At 43.4% G+C, this 20,638-nt stretch overlaps 1 protein-coding gene across 2 annotated transcripts in view; it reads right to left on the minus strand.

Annotated features, from left to right (window-relative positions):
* Positions 1 to 211: 211 nt before the first annotated feature.
* mmp15b (matrix metallopeptidase 15b) overlaps positions 212 to 20,638 on the minus strand; it is a 31,321-nt gene continuing 10,894 nt past the window's right edge. Inside the window, exons 3-10 of one of the 2 annotated variants that reach the window (XM_077563232.1) lie at positions 19,950 to 20,072; positions 19,092 to 19,399; positions 14,303 to 14,464; positions 13,986 to 14,185; positions 10,009 to 10,147; positions 6,231 to 6,381; positions 5,095 to 5,213; positions 212 to 3,755 (exon numbers count right to left, since the gene is read on the minus strand). In XM_077563232.1, the coding sequence (XP_077419358.1) occupies positions 3,262 to 3,755; positions 5,095 to 5,213; positions 6,231 to 6,381; positions 10,009 to 10,147; positions 13,986 to 14,185; positions 14,303 to 14,464; positions 19,092 to 19,399; positions 19,950 to 20,072 (1,696 nt within the window). In that variant the 3' untranslated portion in view covers positions 212 to 3,261. Of the gene's footprint in view, positions 3,756 to 5,094; positions 5,214 to 6,230; positions 6,382 to 10,008; positions 10,148 to 13,985; positions 14,465 to 19,091; positions 19,400 to 19,949; positions 20,073 to 20,638 lie in introns of both variants that reach the window. The other variant, XM_077563231.1, reaches the window with a different exon arrangement.

A 20,638-nucleotide genomic window follows, 5' to 3' on the forward strand; every position in this document is an offset into this window, starting at 1 on the left:
GTCGTCTGTCAGTGCTCATACCGAAGCCTTTCAAGTTGGTAAACACAAAAGTGCTTCCACTGAAAGCTCAGGTTTCCTCCGCAGCCAGCTGCTGCTTGGCTACACGGGGAATTTGGGTCATGTGGCGCGTTGCCAGTTTGTCCCCCCCCCCCCCCGCCCCTTTCCCACTAGCCTCCTTGCCTGAGATCTACGAACTGTGTTTGCCCCCCCCCCCCCCTTTCCTTCTTTCCTTGTCTCAAAGGGCAGGAAATTTGTTCTCTCCATGCATGTGCAACCTGAGCTGCTAAGCTAAGCTAAGCCACTCAGATAGCACTTCCCCCATTGAAGTTATGTTCTATGTTAGCGTGTAGCTTCACATGGAACTGAAATACACACACACACATATCGCAATGTGGTGGATCTGTCAGTACAAAAGTGCTAACTAGCACCATTCTGCTGCACTTTTCGTACCTGTAGTGGCAATGAACGACCACTTGTGGTGAGCGCTAACGCTAACTACGCTGATAGCATGGCAAAAGGAAGCGCTAAGAAGACTAACAAGATTTTGGATTTTGAACTTCCAGAAAATTTTGGCAAAGCAGTAATTCCACAAGTGAGTTTTACTTTTTCTTTGGCTTCTTTTTTTTTTGTTCAACGGTTAACAGGGACAACAATTGGATAAAACACGACGACAACAATGCAACCCGAAATGGAACCGCATCAGTTAAGTTTTTGACACAACTTTTGGTAGGTCAAAATGTCACCTAAACCTTGGAATGAATTCAATTTAGATTACTTTCTATGATTCAAAATCAGAACACATTTGATGGATCTCACAATGAAATGTGACCAACTTTACAGATATCAAAAGTTCAAATATCTAAATAACCAAAACCGACCCTAAAATTACCCCTTAAAATCCAAATAGTTTCACCAAATGGTATGATCTAAAATTACATTTTCCTGCTTTGAACCAAAATGTCAGACTTGCTGTGTCTTTTCAGACCTTCATGCCGACCAAATTTGACGTTCCAAGTGAAACTGGTTTCAGGGGAGGATTGTTGAAAGGAATCCAGGAGTTGCCCCGCTTAGCCAAAAGTACAATATGAGTCTGCGTCCGCTAAACACGGTTTGAGGGACAAAATAAGACATTTTTGTCTTTGTTCTTGACACATAAAAGCGTGTTTGGGGTTCTCAGAATTCAAGGTTTCGGGTCAGCGGGGGTCTGGTGGCGCGTGCACACACCTGCTGTTTTTTAATGAAGCGGATTAGCTGCCGTTCACATGAGAGCCGGCGGGCCCACCCCGGACCACCTCCCACCGCCGTCGCACCTTTACAAATAAGTGCCGGCTGTAAAAGGTCCATTAGAGGCTGAACGCTGCATGAACCGAGTTGCACTTGTTTCAGTACGTCCTGTTTTAAACCCAAAGAGCCGAGCTTTGACCCCCCCAGTGGAGGTGACGGGTGGTCTTCCTGTGTGACTTTTCAACTCTCCGTTGTGTCTGCGAGCGAGACGTATAAAGTTTAGCCCAGCGCTTCCTTTTAGAGAGTGTTTACAGACACTTGTTGACATCTACCAAAGAAGGCAAAGAAAAGACGTGGAAGGCGGGAAAGAAGCGGATGGTTTAGAATTTGGTTCTTATTTTGCTCCAACAGCCTATAGTGTCAACCACTTTCACACAACATTAAGTGTTGTTCACCTGCATATTACACAAGGTTCAAATTCATGAGCAATGAGGCTGGAAGCTCAACGAGGAGTTCATCTATGAAGCTGTAAAAAAATGGCCTGAAAATTGTTATTTTAAACTACAATGGAAGACTTTCTTTTCTAAGGGGATAAAAATTTGGCCCTTCGTGTACTGTCTGTCATCTGCTACGCCCGACCAGCCCAAAGGTCATCGGACAACTAGAACTCAAAGATGTGTCTGGCATCTGCGGTCCAAATTTGGTAGCAATCGGACACAATTTCAAGACCAGTCTCACCAAAATGCCAGATTTCATGTGTATGAGAGGAGATTTTATGTAAGAGCCCGTTTGGAGGCTGCGTTGCTCTGCTCACACGCACTTTGAACCCAAACGACCCGTCTCTTTTCAGGCATGGCTTCTTGATACTTTGCGTGGGTCTGCTCACCATAGACGTGGAACTCAACAAAAATATCAACACAACACTTTTGTTTTTGCTCGCATTTTTTTTTTATGAGATGAACTAAAAGTTCTTTCACATGCACAATATCAGCATTTCTCTCAAATATTGTTCACAAAGCAGTGTAAATCTGTGATAGTGAGCACTTCTCCTTTGCCGAGATAATCCATCCCACTTCACAGGTGTGCCATATCATATGGAAGGGCTGGATTATCTCGGCAAAGGAGAAGTGCTCACTAACCAAAAAATATGGGAGCAAAAACAAAAGTGTTGCGTTTATATATTTTTGGACAAATCCAGGTCCAGAAAGTCAAAACCCTGCCAGAGTTTGGCTTTAGCCCCTTGCGCTAGCTAGCTCCCTCGCAGGTAACCAAGCGCCCGGGGAGCTAGCTAGGGAGCTAAAGCCAAACTGTAGCAGGGTTTTGACTTTCTGGACCTGGATTTGACAACTCTGTTGATAATATTTCAGATGAAAGAAGGGGGGGAGACTTTTAAAGCAAAGATGCTGTCAGGCTGAGTGTACCGTGACGGGAGGCAAGAAGATGGCTTGGACAGCCAGGACTAGAGCGGGCGTCCTGGTTTTGAAATCAATCAATCAATAATTAAAAACAGAAAAACAACAAAGTCACACCCAGTGAACACAAACAATGTGCAAACTTGTCCGGTATAAATCGACTACAGTTGATGCACCGTGGGGGGGGCGAGGCTAGGGAAGGGCACTCGACTAGTTTTCCTTGATGGATCGATCAATCGGTGAAATGGATGTCAAACTCTATCACTTATATGGCCGACTAAAGCAACATCATGTTTCTTGCTAAATGGGGTTTTCACTATTCACATTCGGTAAGTGTAGAAGACGTCTTTCCAGTCTTAAAGGCCCTCTGAGTGAAAACACAATTATGATGTTGCCCAGGAAAATGAGTTTGACGCTGATTGCGAGGAATCAACAATCAATCTGACGTGACCCATCGACTGATTGGAATGTCCATCCCTTGTCAGTACAGTAACCGCATGGATCTGTTACCGCCATTTTTTCCCTCTTCTTTTTTAAGATCTGTTACCAGCTGTTTCAATGACTTGTGGGAGGCTACGCTGAGGGTCTGTCCAGGGTTCGGCGTCCCCCGTGTCGAGTTGGGGCTTCAAACCCAATCCTGCAGCGAGCGCTTGCAGTGCACCAGAAGCCTCGGCGTCCCCTTGCTCTGAAGGGTGTTGATGATGGCGTAGACGAGGCCCAGGATGCACAGCACCAGAACCAGGGGGATGGTCACCATCAGGATGTTCATGGTCCTCTCCTGGCTGTCGTCCACCTTCAGAACCACGTCCACCTCGTTGGTGTCCTCCTCGCGAGTCTCGCGCTCGTCCTCCTCGGCATCTTTGTCCCCGTCCGTCCCGTCGCGGCCTCGGTCCTCCTCGTCCTCGTCGTCGACTTCGTTGTCGTCGCGCCCGCCATCCGGGTTGAGCGGCGGCTGATGGACGTCGGGGTATTTGCCGTTGGGGTCGGTGTCGGGGGGGTCCAGGTCCACGCTGCAGCCCATGAAGTCGCGCAAGATGGACTTGGGGTAGCCCGGCTCGCTCTTCATGCGGTGGTTGTCAAACTTCCAGTATTTGGAGCCCTTGTAGAAGTACGTGTACGCTGGCGGGGACAAGACACAGAATAAGACCACAGTCTTATGATTTTCCTGATTAGCTTAGCTTAGCTTGAAGCTTACTTATTTTAATTAACCACTTGTCAACAGACTTGGATAACAAACATAATGAGTAATAACAAAGGCAAAAATTAGAGAATGCTAAAACGTTTTTTTTTTTTTTTGCTGTGATTTTGCCTTAGTTAACTAATAAAGTTTACATATTGTTGGATAATGATAGTAATGCTTTGAGCATCTTGGACGATAAACAAAGGTGGTCCAGAATGTAAAAACCCGACCACAGTTTGGCTTTAGCCCAAAAAAAAGAAAGAAAGAAAAGTTTGGCTTTAGCCCCTGATGCTAGCTCCCAAGCAGATAAACAAGCACCATGGAAGCTAGCTAGCTAGCACCTGGGGCTAAAGACAAACTGTTGTAGGGTTTTTACTGTTTGGACCTGGATTTGCCACCTCTGACGATAAAGACCTAATTTTGTGACATGGCTTCAACTACATTTAAAAATGTAAAAAGCTTATCACCAGGGCTGGACTAGCACAAAAAAAAAAATAATAATAATCGGCCCTGGCATTTTGACTTATCCCTGCCAGCTCGGCCCAGCCCAACTCTTGCCTAACATGTAGTTCTGCCACTGATGTTTATTGGTGACGTTTCAATTTGCTAACTATATTCGAAATGTATTAATTAACTGGTCCCTCTAAATTGTGGGCCAGTCTCGTTGGGTAAGATGTAAGAAAATAATCATTTAAAAGCACTGGATCGGCCCCAAAAGAGGCCATCCCATTGGGCATCTGCCCTGAATGCCAGATGGCCAGTCCAGCCCTGCTTATCACTATTACTTTGTTTTAAATGATGCGGTTGTGGACAAACTTTATGTTGACATAATGTCTTGAGCATGTTTGACAATAAAGTTGGGGACATGACTTTCAGCTTATCGATATTGTTTTGCTTTTACCTGTTGTCGACAAACTCGGATTAAAGAAAACAATGTTTGGAGCACCGCTGACAATAAAGGCCGAATTTCATGAGCTGACTTTTTTCTGCGCTTAACTCTTGTTAGAAAATGAAAATAGTACCAAACACTGAACAATTGGACATTCAAAAGTTCACAGAAGGTCAAATGATGTTGACTACTGTGCATGTTAGCTTTATTGTGAAATGTCATGCCAGTATCGCCTACTTTTTTGGAAATTCCCATTCCCTTCTGACAATTGAGCGGCCACGCCCACATTCTTTTGTTTCAGCTCCGCTTACCTTTCGATCACATCGATCTCACTTCCACTCAGGAAGCACTCTGCTGGTCTTTCCTCATCTGCGCTAATCTGCACTCACCTCCATCGTCGCTTAGGAAGGCCCCCTTGGGAGTGGAGGGCACGGAAGACCCCCACACGCTGATAGGCTTCGGGTAGCCTCTGTCCGCCGATCGCGACTGCTCGTTGAAACGCCAATACCTGCCGGCCGCACAACAAGTCCTTATTTAGAGTCGAGCCTTCATTCATTCCTTTTTGTTTCAACGCTTTATCTTTTTTTTCACAGCGAGATCCTGCAAAACTGCCACATCAGAGTCGCAAGAGATGTAAACCGCATACAAAATGATGACTTTCATTGCATTATAATCCACAAAAGACACAGTAAAAGCTTAAAATCCAAATCCCCAAATATGCCTCAAAAGTCACACAAAAACGGCTATGAAATTCAAACTCCTCAGTAACACTGATGCTTTGAATTTAGGGAGCAAAAAACTTCAAGCTCAAAAATCTTGATCTTAATAAATACTTATTTTGAGGACAAATATGTCGTAATAGTCACTTGTTTTTTTTCTATGGGAAAACCTCATCCCAACTGAACTGTGTGACTTTAAATCACGGATCCCCCCCAAGCCCAATGCTACAAAGCTTAGCATTAAGCAAGTATGTGTATTGTTTTTTAAACAGTGACTCCATTTCCATAAAAGGACAAAATAGTGCAGATACTACGTTTCTTATCAGTATGCTCGAAAGTTCTGTTTTTTTGTACGATAAATTCTTGACTCCTTGCAGTTATAGGAACATATGCGTTACTTTAACTCTTTGACTGCCAGACGTTTTCAGAAAAGGGATGCCGTGGGCGCCAGCCGATTTTAAGCATTTTGACTGATCTTTCAAGGTCCACAGAAAATTATGTCTTTGGACTATGGAAACACACATACTACCAAATGATTGGACTGTCATCTTTCATCAGAAAAAAAAGTTTGTTTCTACCTTATTCAGTTTTTGAGTAATCAACAATAGAAAATGGTTAGTTTCACCTCTGTTTTGAAAAAAAAACGTCTTTTAACGTCTTTGGCACTCCTCCATAGGATTTTATTAAACGTTATTTAACGTTTTTGGCAGTCAAAGAGTTAAAGACCTGGAAAATGCCCAATGACTTTTGAGTCCAGTAATTATGCGTTAAGGGTTTATTAGCGTAGAAGGGTTTTGTTGCATTACCAGTCTCCCTGAAAGAGGTAAGTGTATCCGGAGGGCTCCCACCAGATGGCCGCGTCGATGCGCTCGTAGGGAATGTCGTGGCCGTAGTGACCCAACTCCAGAGGGTAACCTTGTTCCAGGTTGGCCTCCCGGAACAGCCAGAATCGGTTTTCTGGAGGAACAACAAGAAGAGCCGGCCGGATTGAGCCTTCGCAATATGAGGAAGGAGGCTCGAGTCACATGACTTGACCCGAGCGGAGTCGCCCATATCAGCACTCCAGACTTGCTAAAAGACTCAACTTGACTTTGAGTTGGCATTCACGAAACCCGACTTGAGACGTGTACAGTTGAAAATACGAATTTTCAGTGAAATATGCTGCAGCGTGTAACCTACATTCATTTACACTTTAGCTCACCAATAGCTGGTCAAAAGTGGACGACACGTCACGTCAGTTCCAAGTTTGTCATGCTTCGGTTTTGTGAAGGTTGTTAATTATGGGTGTTTTTGTCTGTTGTTTTTTTGTCTTGTGTTCCTGGTTTCTTCCCATGTCTCGTTATGTCTAACCACGGCCACCTGTGTGTGACCAATCAGTGCCCTCAGCCTCTTGTGTTGGCCCAGTTGTGTCTCATTAGTGTTGATGTATTTAGTTCTGTTGCGTTTGTCCTGTCAGCACGTCCGATGTTACATGTGGAAGTTCGCGCGTCTCGTCTTCGTATCAGCCAAGTCTTCTTCGCCCTCACCGCCGAAACACCATCGTCGCCCTCGTTCCGCCAGTCGACTCCCGTCGTGTTTGTCTGCTCGCCTTTCCCCACGATGTGTTATTAAAGTTCCTCTTCTTGCGCTTCCTTCCCGCCTCGCTGCCTCGCTTCCCCGCATTTGGGTCCGCCATCCTTCTACCAGTCACGTACATTATGACCGTTTATTTGCAAAGATAAAATAGACAATAAAGAGACTGGTTTGCAACCATTAAAAATAATGCAACTTGCTTGACCCCCGTAAACTTGAACTTTCGTGCCGACTCAACTTTACTCGTTTTGACTTTTCTGCCACAATCACTTTGGACTCGCTTGTAATGTGGACTGTTATTAGCTGAGACGTCCTCGTGGCTTGCACGTATGCAACTTGATGAGAATGACAAATGATTTGAGCACACGCGTGTAAAGGATATGATTGGCATGGCCACATTGCAATTAGCGCGTCTGACGTCAGCTCTCACTGGTTTATTGTTTCTCAGACGGGGGATTCCACCGTTCCTCTTGGCACAATTGCGTCCCGCTCACTCGCCCCCGCCTTTCAAAGCAGGCTCGTGCTTTCAAGCCAAGGCCCGACACTCAGCATCTGGACACAACTTGAGCTTGATGTCATGGTTGTGGAGGTGAGATCCCAAAACTCGGTCACGTTCACTGAGCAAATGGCTTGATTTCTCCCTGATGGATAACTAGACCTCTTTAGGTCATGGGGGGGGAAACGGAGCTACAAATAAACCAAGTTATGGAAAAGTTACTTTTTGTTATTGTACACAACGAGAGAATGGTTTCCAGGCTGCCCAAATATGCAGTCCCTTTTAAGAAACAGGCATGCTACACTTTGTGAAATATTCTGAGAGCTAATCAAGAGAAAACATTTAATGGGGAAAATCCCACCGTTTTTATCCATCTCAGGGGTCGGCCATTTTGCCACTTGCTGTCGACTGAAGATGACATCAATGTTGCTTAGTGCTCAGGTAACGACCAATCACAGCTCACCTTAAAAAAAACAAACAGGTGGACTGTGATTGGTCGTTGCCTGAGCCCTGAGCAACTGTGATGTCATCTTCAGTCGACAGTGGCAAAATGGCCGACCCCTGAGATGGACAAAAACAGCTGGATTTTTCTGCATAACTCATATTCCGCAAATGTCATATGAATCAGAATGTCATAGTATTGTCAACAAATCAGGGATGTGATTTGACCAAAGTAAAATTATCTGAAAATTTAGCCGGGGGTCTGGGGGCCGCCGGCACCCAGCTAGGTCCAGGGCAGCGCCCTGGTGGGGGGACAAGGGGGGCTCCGGCCCCCCGGAGCTCATGGGTTTTCCGTGTTTTGAAGTACTTTCAATGCACTCACATGACAAAGAAATAGACAAAACAACAGCATAAATTTTCAATGTATATTGAACTATCCCATATAAAATGGCAGTTTTAGTCAACTCAAAATCAGTCACATTCAAAAACATTGGACTGCCTTTGCTTTTAAAAACTATCACTGAGAATATCATCATATCTAACTAATGTGATTACTAAGTTAACACATAAATAATGTTGAAGAGTTCAAATTTCATGAACAAATAATTGTATCATGACCAAATGAAAAGTAACTCATATTAGAGCATACCACAAATGTCTTTGTTATAGCAGAAGATGTTATCTGTCGGAGTCATGTGCATACACAATCAACTACTAAAAAAAATAAAAAAAAGGATTTTTTTTTTTTGGGGGGGAGATAAAAAAAAAAGCGGAATTCCGCGAATTAGCGGAAAAATCACATCCCTGACAAATGTTCAAGGTTAACTTCCACTTTAAGGACTACTCTACTTTTTTTTTTTTTCTAATACTCATTCTCAAGCTCTGCCAGCTTTGGCGTGCGTCCGAGTGTCACACTGGGAGGTTTGCCTATGACATCACCCTCCTCCTCCTCCTCCCCCTCCTCCTCCTCCTCCTCCTCCTCCTCCTCCTCTTCCTCCTTCTCCCCCACGGTCCAAACTTGAGCTGCATCAAAGCCTCCCGCTCGGACAAACTGGCTGCAGGGCTGTAAAAAGACAAGCCGCTCTCGGGACTCGCCGTATAAATAACGAGCCGCACGAAGGCAGATTTATGACGAATGCATTACATGTGGAGGGGAGGCGTGGTCCTTATGTCTTCAAGATCCACAATCTGTATTATACTGTACATACAATATACAGTATGTGGATGTATATATTGTGTCTGGCCATATGGTGAGCACTTTTCAACATTGATTTCAGTGATCTACCTGCATGTGTTCCGTAGCATAGGATAGAGCGTGAGTGGTTCACAAACTGGCGTCCGCGAAGCATAGATCGCGCAAAAATCATTTGCAATCAATTATTATGTTAAGGAGGTGCCAATTACTCCCCCTTCCCTTAGTTTAGGGTGTTTGGTGTTCAATTCCAAAAATAAGCAGGGTTGAATTTTTTCCCCATGGCATCTATTTTGGCCGGGACATGGCATCAAACATGACGATCACTTTGAGTATTTTTAGAAAGAACGATTAGCCCTGATACCGGTTTCAACACAAAATTGGGTGGACATGGATCACAACAGGACGCATGGAAAAGTCTCAAGGACTCTGAAAGGCCCTGAAATTGAAAAGGAATTCAACCGTTTTGCTTTGAAAGGAAAACATCCGAAAAGCTTTCATCGGGAAGCAAGTTGCCAAGCTTTTTGCATTCACCATTTTCGTGTGGGTTGAGCATGGCATCGAAAATTTGAAGTGCAAGTTAACCTTAAACATTTCTTGACAATAATATGTTCTACGCGACCTCACTAGTATAAACATGGCATTCTGATGAATGTGACATTTTCCGAATAGGAGTTATGAAGTAAAATCCAGCCATTTTCATCCATCTCAGGGGGGCGGCCATTTTGCCACTTGACTGAAGATGACATCAATGTTACTCAGCGCTCAGGCAACAACCCATCAGAGCTCACCTGTTTTCTGAAGCTGCGCTGTGATTGGTTGTTACCTGATCCCATTCCAGTCTGTGCGTGCGTGCGCGCGCGCGTGCGTGTCTCCAACGCACCTTTGAAGAAGACGAAGCGGCCGTCATGTCTCTCGTAGGCGGCGTCGATGTCTCCCGGTAGACCTCGCCAGAAATGTCCGATGGGCATGGGGTAGTTGTCCAGCACCCTGTTCCTGCGCACCCTCCAGAACCAACGGCCCTATTGGAGACAAACGAGACTCTTACATTATGATGTGCTTTACAGCACAAAACGATCATCGCCGCTCTTATTTTCGAACACGGAACGTTCCACTGACTGATATCGGGGCAGGCTAATAAAAGCTGCAAAGTAAGAAGCGGGTGAACCTCGCGAAGGTGGACAGATTTACACTCAGCGTGTCCATTTATAAGACGGCAAGTCAGTCGCCGTGACCGTCCGGGGATAAAGTAACGGCAAGATGCTCAAAGCGACTCGGTCTTGGCAAGTGTCCCGAGATTCAAGGGCGAGCGAGGAGGGCAGACGAGATTTGTGCCGTCCGCCATTTTGCTGTCAGGGTGAGGCGGGGAAACGACCGCGGCGCAACGAGCGGATCGATGATGTTGGCCATTGAAATCAGATAAATGTCAGCTGATGCGGGCGAACAGAAGCCACGCCCCATTTCTTATTCCGTAACGCCGGGACAGGCGCGCCGTCAGAAATGAGTCGCCGCAGTTTGCTGCTTCAGCGCATCACGTCGGCCATCTTTGACTTGTTAACAGAGCTCTCATGTGCCGATTCAGCTTCATTCACATAAAGTACATGGCAGCATTTGTCTTCTTTCATTTGATCACATTGTTTGAAGCATGAAGTCTTTACTGGCTATAAACGGTTCATTTTGACATTTGTTCTGGGTTATGTGCACTCATGTTGGGATGAAGGCAGCGCGTGGCTTAAAAAGTTTGATCCTGTGCTTTTTTTTTTTTTTTTAACATAATGATGTTTTGATCATGAACATTTGGCTTTGGACTTCTTTTTTTTAGGGAGGACGTGAGCAGGGGAGAAGCGCCAACTCGCTTAAAATGTTTGGCAGAGGCTTCTCGAATATACATTTGATGCTATTACTACCACCAAGAAATATAAAGCATGACGGCCACGTGCACACAAAAAATGCTAAATGTTCCATTTCAAAGATACACTCGGCAGCAATTTGGAGACAAACAGCATGAAAACATCAACATCGCTTGAGGCTGCAAGCAACCGCAAGCCACCAATTGACAGTAACAAAGAAGACTTTTGCACTCTTGAGTGTATTTAAGTGCTAAAAGTGCGAGCCTGCGTTCATTGCGGGGAACACAAAGGATGCGTGGCGAGCGTCACGCACACTCACGGTAAAGATAGGAGACAATCAGACACGCTTCAGAGGACGGACGGACGTGAGATAGAAAGCGGCTCGACCTAATGACTCTTGCTATCGTCAACATAAGACACAAAAGCAAGTGGAAACTGGAACATGTTGTGACGCATGCAAGTGACAAGCAGGTTGCTCAGTCGAAATGCAAGCAAACCCGGGCTATGACGTGCTCACAATACATTTTTAGAGTTCCATCATTTTAATCAATTTAGCTTTTGAATGTTTTTCACACAATACAGGAAACGTCAGTACAATTAGCAAAAAAGAAAGTCTCCCATTAAGCTCGTGTCATATTCGTTGATGTCACAGAGCAGAGGGAACGTTTGCCTGCGAGTTGTACGTGTGTTAAAAGAAAGTGATTCGGCAATTGATTGCCATATTACAGCGCACAGTTCTCGTATCGATTCAATATGCAGCCAAATCCATTTTTTAAAGATCAATTTTTGATGGAAATATTCAACAAAATGTCTTAATTAGAGTTAGGGTTCACACTTTACATCAGGGATGTGATTTGACCAAAGTGAAATTATCTGACTACTCACCCACATACAAAAAAAAGGGTATATATATATATATATATATATATATGTGTATATGTGTATATATATATGTATATGTATTTAAAAAAAAAAAAAAAACATTTATTAAATTTTTTTTAATTGATTTGTTGGATTTTTAAAAAAAAAAAAAAAAAAGGAGAGCAATGATGATGTCAAATCGAATGAACAATACTGAGCTCTCCTGTGAAAAAAAAAAAAAAAAAAAAAAAAAAGGGATGTGATTTGACCAAAGTGAAATGATCTGAAAATTTAGCCGGGGGTCTGGGGGCCGCTGGCACCCAGCTAGGTCCAGGGCAGTGCCCTGGTGGGGGGACAAGGAAGAATGTTATATTAATGGAACATTAAGCCTTAAAATGTGATTTGTTTGTTAAATACGGTGGACCACAGTTTATAAGCCTAACGTACATTTTCATACAAATCTTACAGTGCACATGTACAAATTTATTGATTAGCATTTTCAGAATGTCAGTAAAAAAATTAATAAAATCACAATCATTGACTTATAGATTCGTATCGGGATTAATCGGTATCGAATCGAATTGTGAACCATGAATCGTGATACAGATCGAATTGCAAGCTACTAGGCAATTCACACCCCTGTTATTATATTATTATCAGTAATATTATGAAAAGCTCATGCAATAGACAAATAATGAGTGCCCATTCAGAATCTGTCTAAAAACAACACACAAAAAAAAACATCTGGAAAAGTTGACCTGCATTACCCGTTCAAAAATGTTGTTAAAATTGGCCAGAATTAAACAAATATATTCATTTTTTTTGATGTATCGCTTTCACAAGAGCTGCACTTGTAACAAAGTGCTTTACAGAAATACGACAATAATACAGTCGTTGTAAATTGAATGAGCTAATAGCAACAATTCCAACATACAGACGTCAAGGTGGAACGTAGCCTTTGTGCGACGCGTAAACGTGAATGCACCTGGCCCAGATGTGGAGCAAGTCCAGGTATGCAGTCGTGCCTGATGCAAAACATCTGTCCCAAAAAGCCAGCTGGCGAAGGTAAAAAGTTGGCGAAAAGCGAACGTCCTCACGTTTGCGTGGATCCCGAGGCTCTTTAAGGCCAAACGCCCGCGCACACGTCGGCGCTCTTTTGGCGCGCCTTCTCGTAAAAGCAAAACCGCCTGTCGTTTTACGATCTCCGGCGACGTGATAGGAAACAGGCCCGCTGCGGCCGGCGAGCGCACCTGCCATTTGGATTCATTTAAATGCCAAATGCGGGCAAGATGAGGATTTGCACTCATCAGGATGACAACTTTCAGCTCATGGTTGGCAAACAAGCATCTATTTGAATTTCGTTGAATGGGTTTTATTATGTTTCCTGCCACTTGAATTAGGTGTGTTTTGTATCTTTAATATCGAATATAACTATTTACGATCATCCTTTTATTTTCGCTTTTTCGGGTTACATTTGATTTGTGTTTTCTAAATATCGTAGGTACCGAAAGGATCTGGCTTGGACTCCAGGATGACTTTGTGGTGGTCAGAACAAATGCGCTTCCTTTATTGGCAACATTTATTCCTGTATTCTTTTTATTTTATTTTATTATAATATATTTTGATTTGAGTTGTCCTTTATAGGCATTTTAATTATGTTTTTCATCCTACATATGCATTATATTAATAAGGAGTTATGTATTCATTAATTCTCTGACATATATTTGAACTATATACATTGTATCTATTGTTTACATAATATGTTGTAATTATACATTATATTTATTTTGTGCATGTATTTGTAATTGATGGGTTATTATTCATGACTATTTCACTCATTTCTGCTAAATGTAAATAGCAGATACGAGAGAACAAGTGAAAAAGAAGAAAACATTTCTCACGCCGTTGGTGTCGTGGTAGCATACAAGATTGGCATTCTAGTGATCTGGGTTCGATTCCCGGGTGCTGCGTTGTTTCTTTGGTTCACATCAATGTGCGTGTCCCGGTAGTAATAAAGCATCTCAGGCCATCTGAGCTCCCCCTACGATCCATTCATGTGTAACTTTTGGGATGATTTTGAAATGTTGTTGGATTTGTTTTGTGCGAGATATGCCAGCTTCGATGCAAGGAACTGCAAGCTCAATCTTACCTTAAAGACAAACATTTCCCCGCGCAACATGGCCACCGTGTCAAAGTTGCCCTCGCAAATGTCGGGTCCGTAGTGGTCCGGTCTGTCGGTGGTCCTGGGCCGGTCCGGCTGGCGTGGAGGAGGATTATGAGGCGGACGGGGGTCCGGGTGGTCCGGCGTCACGGTGGGCAAGGCCTGAGTGGGCTTGTGGTTTTGTGTACCTGCACAACACAAAAAAAACGGTCTGGGAACGACGGAAGCAAAGAAAGAGGAAGCACATTTGTCTGCTTTTGAAATACGGCAGCGGGCGCAGATGACCGCTCGGACGTCGTTCTCACCGTAGATCTGCTGAATGCCTCGCCGGTCGTCGTCGGGCAGCTGGAAGTCGTCCGTCTCCATCCACTGGTAGAAGGGAGCCATGATGGCCAGCGGGTTGTTGGAGTGTTCCAAGCCCAACGCGTGGCCCAGCTCGTGGATGGCCACGAGGAACAGGTCGTTGCCTGCGTGCCGCAACAAGGGAGCGATTCACTTCAACTTCTTTCACAGCAACACAAGTTGACATTTTTAACTCATCTTAGGCACGTTTGTCTTCCTTTTGGCCGTTAACAACCTTCAAAAGTGGTGAAAGATGCAAAGTGTCTGTTTTCATTTGCTTTGTTAGTTTTATATTGAAATGACTTCACTCCATTTGCACCTTTTTCTGGACACATGCTTACATGTGTTTATATTGCGATCAATGAAATGATACAATAAATAGGGATGTAACCATAATGGCAATATCGTGATATCGCGATATTAAAACTGACACAATATATCGTCGTCGTCATGTCACAATATTAACTCTTTGACTGCCAAAAACGTTTTATAACGTTTAGTAAAATCCTATGGAGGAGTGCCAAAGACGTTAAAAGACATTTGTTTCAAAACAGAGGTGAAACTAACCATTTTCTATTGTGGATTACTGAAAAACGGAATAAGGTAGAAACAAACTTTTTTTTCTGATGAAAGATGAGAGTCCAATCTTTTTTTGGTAGTATGTGTGTTTCCATAGTCCAAACACATAATTTTCTATGGACCTTGAAAGATCAGTCAAAATGCTTAAAATCGGCTGGCACCCACGGCATCCCTTTTCTGAAAACATCTGGCAGTCAAAGAGTTAAAAGCGGGACATCTAAAAAAAAAGTCAAATTGATTTCCATTTGTGCAGTCACTAACTCAATAAAAATACACACATTTTTCACCGGACGAAAACTAGACTAGAATAGACTCAAACCTCCATTAATAAACAATAATGCAACAGCTATAGGCTAACGTTAAAACCATGTTAATCCAACCACTAACTTCTTAGCTTGTAGCATGGAGTCATAATAGCCACTTGCTGATATACTGTAATTGTGTGTGAAGTTGTTTTGAATCAAAAAGATGAGAACATTGAATGTAAATTAGTTTTAGATTCATTTGAAATGTTGACAGTTTCTGTTGACTAAAAGGAGATGAATAAAATGGTGTTTTCTTGGACTCAAATAAAGATTAAAATGCTCGACTAAAAGGTGGCTGAATAAAAATGGGATGAGGTTGACTATGATAAAAAAGTGTGATTGAAATTGGACTAAAACTGAGACTAAATTAAAAAATGATGGATAAACTCCATCTATTGAGATTTTTTTTTGCCCAAATTAAGCCCACAGGGGAAATGTGGATCATTACATTTTATTGGACATGATAATGAACATGTGCTTTGATTCTAAAAACATGAAGAGAGAATCTGGAAACAATCTGACTTGATGAGCCAGCTTGCATTCCGGCCCTCGACAAACATCACAGAGCGAGCGAGCGGAGGACGCCGTCTGTTCATTGTTTTCTCGGTGATGATGTCATTGGTTAATGAGATGACCCGCAACGCCAACGCCAACGGCGGCCGATACGCATCGCGCATTCTGCCGGCCGTCAAGGGCGGCGCTTTGTTCGACACGCTGGATGAGAAAAGCAACGACATGACCCCGTAAGTGATGTGGGGACCCGTCATTTATCATTTGCTTCAATGCTGAACTATGAACTGAGCTAACTAGCGGACACTGTTACTTGTCAAGGGTCAACAATTTGGAGTTGGACTTCAAACTTGGGAGGTTTTACGTCACGTCAATCAACAATCATGGATTCGTTCTGCAAGTGTGCTTTTCCTTCAACTTTTTGTGCTCTTACACGAATTACTGCAAGAACATTTGGGTCAAAATGGATTTTCTGTGGGAAGTGTTCGACCTGAAGAATTTGGACTTTTTACTCTACATTTTGCTGATTGGTCAGGATTAAATCCCAGACTCGAACGTGTATAATTTGGGAGTCATCGTGCATCTAGCCAAGCGCCAACGAAGAGGCCAGATAAAGAAACCTTTTGTGTGGTTCCCATGGCGACGCCTCGCTGGCTTGGGCTCGCCACGTCTCACAAAAAGTTCAGCCTTGGTCGTGTCCGTCTTCAGCCGTCATTGTTTTGTTTTGTGTTGCCGCGCTGGGTTCCGTTCATCACCCGCAATGTTGACCAGTAGAAGTGCTGACTCACACGAGACGCACAAAAACTTTATGACCTTTTACGGCTGGAGAAGTTTTTTTTTTCTTCTTCTGCTTAAGGTGCGTCAGCGGGTGCGTCACATGACACCTCCAATAACGCTTTTGGACACCCACGCTTTTGTTTGCCACAAGTTGTCGTCAGCACTTCTAGCGGGTGCCGCAGAGGACTGCGAACTCTTCCTGCATAGCAAAATTCTGAAAAGGGATTTCTCAAGTTACGTCGCACGTGTTTCGATTTTACGGCGCCCGTGCCACCATCTTTTTCGTTCATTTCCCCACAGTAACCACGCCATTTTAAAGTTATTTAAAGTTGTGTTGTTGTTACCTCCGTTCCAGCACTGGACGTCTATCAACATGTTGGCTCGCCATATTTCCGTGTTTAAACTTGATTTAGCTCCGCTCCGGCGTCGTCAGCGATGAATGTCCGTGCGGAAACACGAAATAGTGGTTCCGGCTCTTTGCGCAACTTTTTTTTATTTTATTACTGCAGTAAGTATGTTGATGTAAATATCGACTTTAACTGGGAAATACGACTTAAGTGGAAATTCGGGTGGCATCGCCATCGTAGGAAAGGAACTCCGCCTACTACGTATAGTGAAAATCCGCATTTAATTGACGGCCATTTTGGAAATTGGGAGGGGAAAAATGTTGAAATTGTGAATGGGGGCCGTCTCTGCTGTCTTCATGCACGCACTTGTGATTGGTCGCAGCATCTGACGTCAATTCTCAAGTGGATTGACGTAAATAATCCGTGAAGTCACCTTGATGTCGTATCACGTATTTCATCGCATCATGTTGCTAATCTCCCCATAAAACGAAATTTCACTTCCCTTTCATGCATCAGATTTTCATTTGTGCTCATATTTCAGTTTGAAAATGGACACATGATGCATTCAAAATATACATAAGTTCACTGGTCCTTTTACATCGCAGTACGATTCCAATGTTTTGAGTTGGTTCGGATTTTCATCTATATTGATTTTGTGATTTTTCTTGTATTCCTGTCAAATGGTTAAAACATTCTTTAATGTAGGTCCTGAATACATTTCTTTAAAAAAAAAAAATGCAAATGGAAACCCAGGAGTGGTCTGAGGTCTGCAGACTCGGCTCAATTAGTAGAGTCCAGAGTTCAAAGCAAACATGGTGAAGCATTTAGCAGTTGTGCTGCACACAAATGGAATGAGCCTCAAAGTCAGCCTCAAATGTGAATGCTTTTAAATCCAGGTTAGAAATTATGCTATACGTAAGATTGTAATCTTTTAAAACATTTTCCAAATCTTTTATATGTTTTTTTTAATAAGCTACTTTTTTATGTATTTCCTTGTTTTGTTTTGTTTTGTATGTAAAACATGCTATATAAATAAAGCTGCCTTTCTTGCTTGCTGACTTACTTTGTGTTTCCTGTGGAAGTGAAGGACGTCCTATTGTTGCTCAACGTTTACCAGCAACCCCCCCGTACCCACGACCTTTTTAGTGACAGTGGTCTTTTTTGTCCTCTTATCACCAAACACACAAAGGACAGGGCGGCAGAGCTGAGCCAGCACGTGTGTGTGTGTGTGTGCGTGTGTATGTGTGTGTGTAGCACCCTAACTAAGTGGGAGTGTGTTCAACTGCGTCGACTGCCCTCTTTGTCGCCACACTCGACTGATTAAGGCCTCAAAGTGGAGCCAAAGGAGCAACCTTTAAGACGGAGCCGTCTGACAGCCCTTGAACGCGCCGTCTTCTCGCTGAGTAAACATCGAGAGCGACATTTGGGGACTCAAGAGCTTGTTATTCAGTGAAAACGTTATCGTACAGCCAACCTTTAAAACTATTGATTAATCCTACTGTATGAAATAAAAAAAAAAGTAGATAGGCTACACATTCATATGGGAAAATATAGATGTCGACTACATGTGGGTGTGGCCGTACAAACCCGCCAACAATAGAAGACTTTGAACCTGAAATTCAAGCAACTATACACACACGCACACACACACACGCTCGCTTTTTCTCTCTTTGACAAAAGTGTTTGTGTGTGGTTGTTGCTATTGATTCCCCAGTTTAGATTTTTCTCAATGCCAGAGGTGGCAAAAGCACTCACAGTACTCTACTATTAAGTACAAGAGCAAATAACTTGTGCTAAAAAAAAAAAAAAAGACTATTCAAATAAAATGTACTCATTCAACTCTTGTGCTCAAGTAGAAAAGTACAAACTGTGAAAAAGTACCGTTTTTCGGTCCTACAAGACTTGAATCCATTCCATTAGCACACTTGTAACTAATAACACTCCACAAATCATCTTTCCCCATTGAAATAATGCCTTTCATCCCTTCTAGCTCTACGATCACAATTTGTAGAAAGCTAGCACAAACTAGCAGGGTGTTGCTTAACATACTGTACCTCCTTTTGTGACAGAAAATGGGAGGAGCTAACCTGGGCTCAGTAGCCCCTCAACATTTGTTGTTACGTTGCCTTCAAATATCCCGCGATATCGATGCTCGTTCCATTAGCTCATCGACAACGTTAGCGTTAAGCTAGCTCACCTCCCCACCACTGTACTTCCCCAGCCCGCACTCGCACCTTGTACGTTCTGGTTTCCGATGGTCCACGGCTCGTCCGAGTCGAAGTGCGTGTCGCCGCCCATGCCGGGCCCGGGGAAGTAAGCGTGGGCCAGGAATCCGCCCTCGCCGTCGAACGGGGAGCTGTCACCGTGGTAGCCCGACGCGAAGAAGAGCATGATGTCGGGCTCCTTCCGCCGGCCGTACTTGATCTCCTGGTACGGGATCTCGTCGAACGTCAGCGGCGTGACGCTCTCCCACACTTTGAAGGCCTGCCGGATGGCCGTGAAGGAGTTGTACTCGCCGATCTTGGGGGTGTAGTTCTGGATGCTGAGGGGCCGCCAAAAGGAAGCAGATGTGTTTGAGTTGGGTATGTATTTCCATCTGACCACTTTTAAAACCATCTTGGCAATAATGGCGGCTCAAGTCAAATCTGATTCAAACCTTATTGCTATAATTGCACTTTGTTATGAAAATGGACCAGTTGTTAACTCTTTGACTGCCAGACGTTTTCAGAAAAGGGATGCCGTGGGTGCCAGCCGATTTAAGCATTTTTGACTGATCTTTCAAGGTCCACAGAAAATTATGTGTTTGGACTATGGAAACACACATACTACCAAATGAAAGATTGGACTCTCATCTTTCATCAGAAAAAAAAGTTTGTTTCTACCTTATTCCATTTTTCAGTAATCAACAATAGAAAATGGTTAGTTTCACCTCTTTTGAAAAAAAAAACGTCTTTTAACGTCTTTGGCACTCCTCCATAGGATTTTACTCAACGTTATTTAACGTTTTTGGCAGTCAAAGAGTTAAGGAAACTCTGAAAATCATCACCCGATGATGAAATGAATCAGCAGCCGTTGCTTGATGATGTTGTCACCTGTACGTGAGATGCATCTTGTTCCACCTGTGTCCGGTGAGGGCGTAGCGCTTCCGCCTCACGTTGGTTTTGATCTGGCCTCCAAACTTGTCGGCCACGCCACAGCGGGGTCTCTTCATGGCGCTGCGGAGGCAAACGGAACATTTTTTAACGGTTTCTGGACCACGGATTTTCACAGCGGGCAAAACACTTTGCAGTTAAAAGCTTGGATATCATTGTGACGTCATCACATAAATATTATGCCATACGTGGATAAGGTAAGGTAAGATAACAAAAAGTTTAATAAAAGGCATATTTAACTGAATAAAAGGTGTAATATTGCAAGAATAAAGTTGTATTTTTGATATCCGCATCCATTAAGAAAAAAGAAAAAAAGACTGATATCATATTACACCTTTAAGGAAAAATAAAACTATCCTCGTAAGATTGTGACATTCATTTTACGCGGATAAAACATACTTTTGTTCTTGTAACAATTACAGCTTTTTTTTTATGCCAGGAGGGGGCACGTGTGACCTCAGAAAACTTTTTTGGTGTGTGTGTGTGGGGGGGGGCAGCACTAGAATAAAGTGTAATTGCACATCCACTACAGTAGGTGGCAGTGGTGCTATCATTGCAGTATTACCTTCGTTGCATTTGGTGTATGTACAATAATGTTATAGGCAAATTACTATTTATAGTCAGGGCGG

This window comes from Vanacampus margaritifer, chromosome 4, assembly GCF_051991255.1.
Source record: "Vanacampus margaritifer isolate UIUO_Vmar chromosome 4, RoL_Vmar_1.0, whole genome shotgun sequence".
NCBI classification, from domain to species: Eukaryota; Metazoa; Chordata; class Actinopteri; order Syngnathiformes; family Syngnathidae; genus Vanacampus; species Vanacampus margaritifer.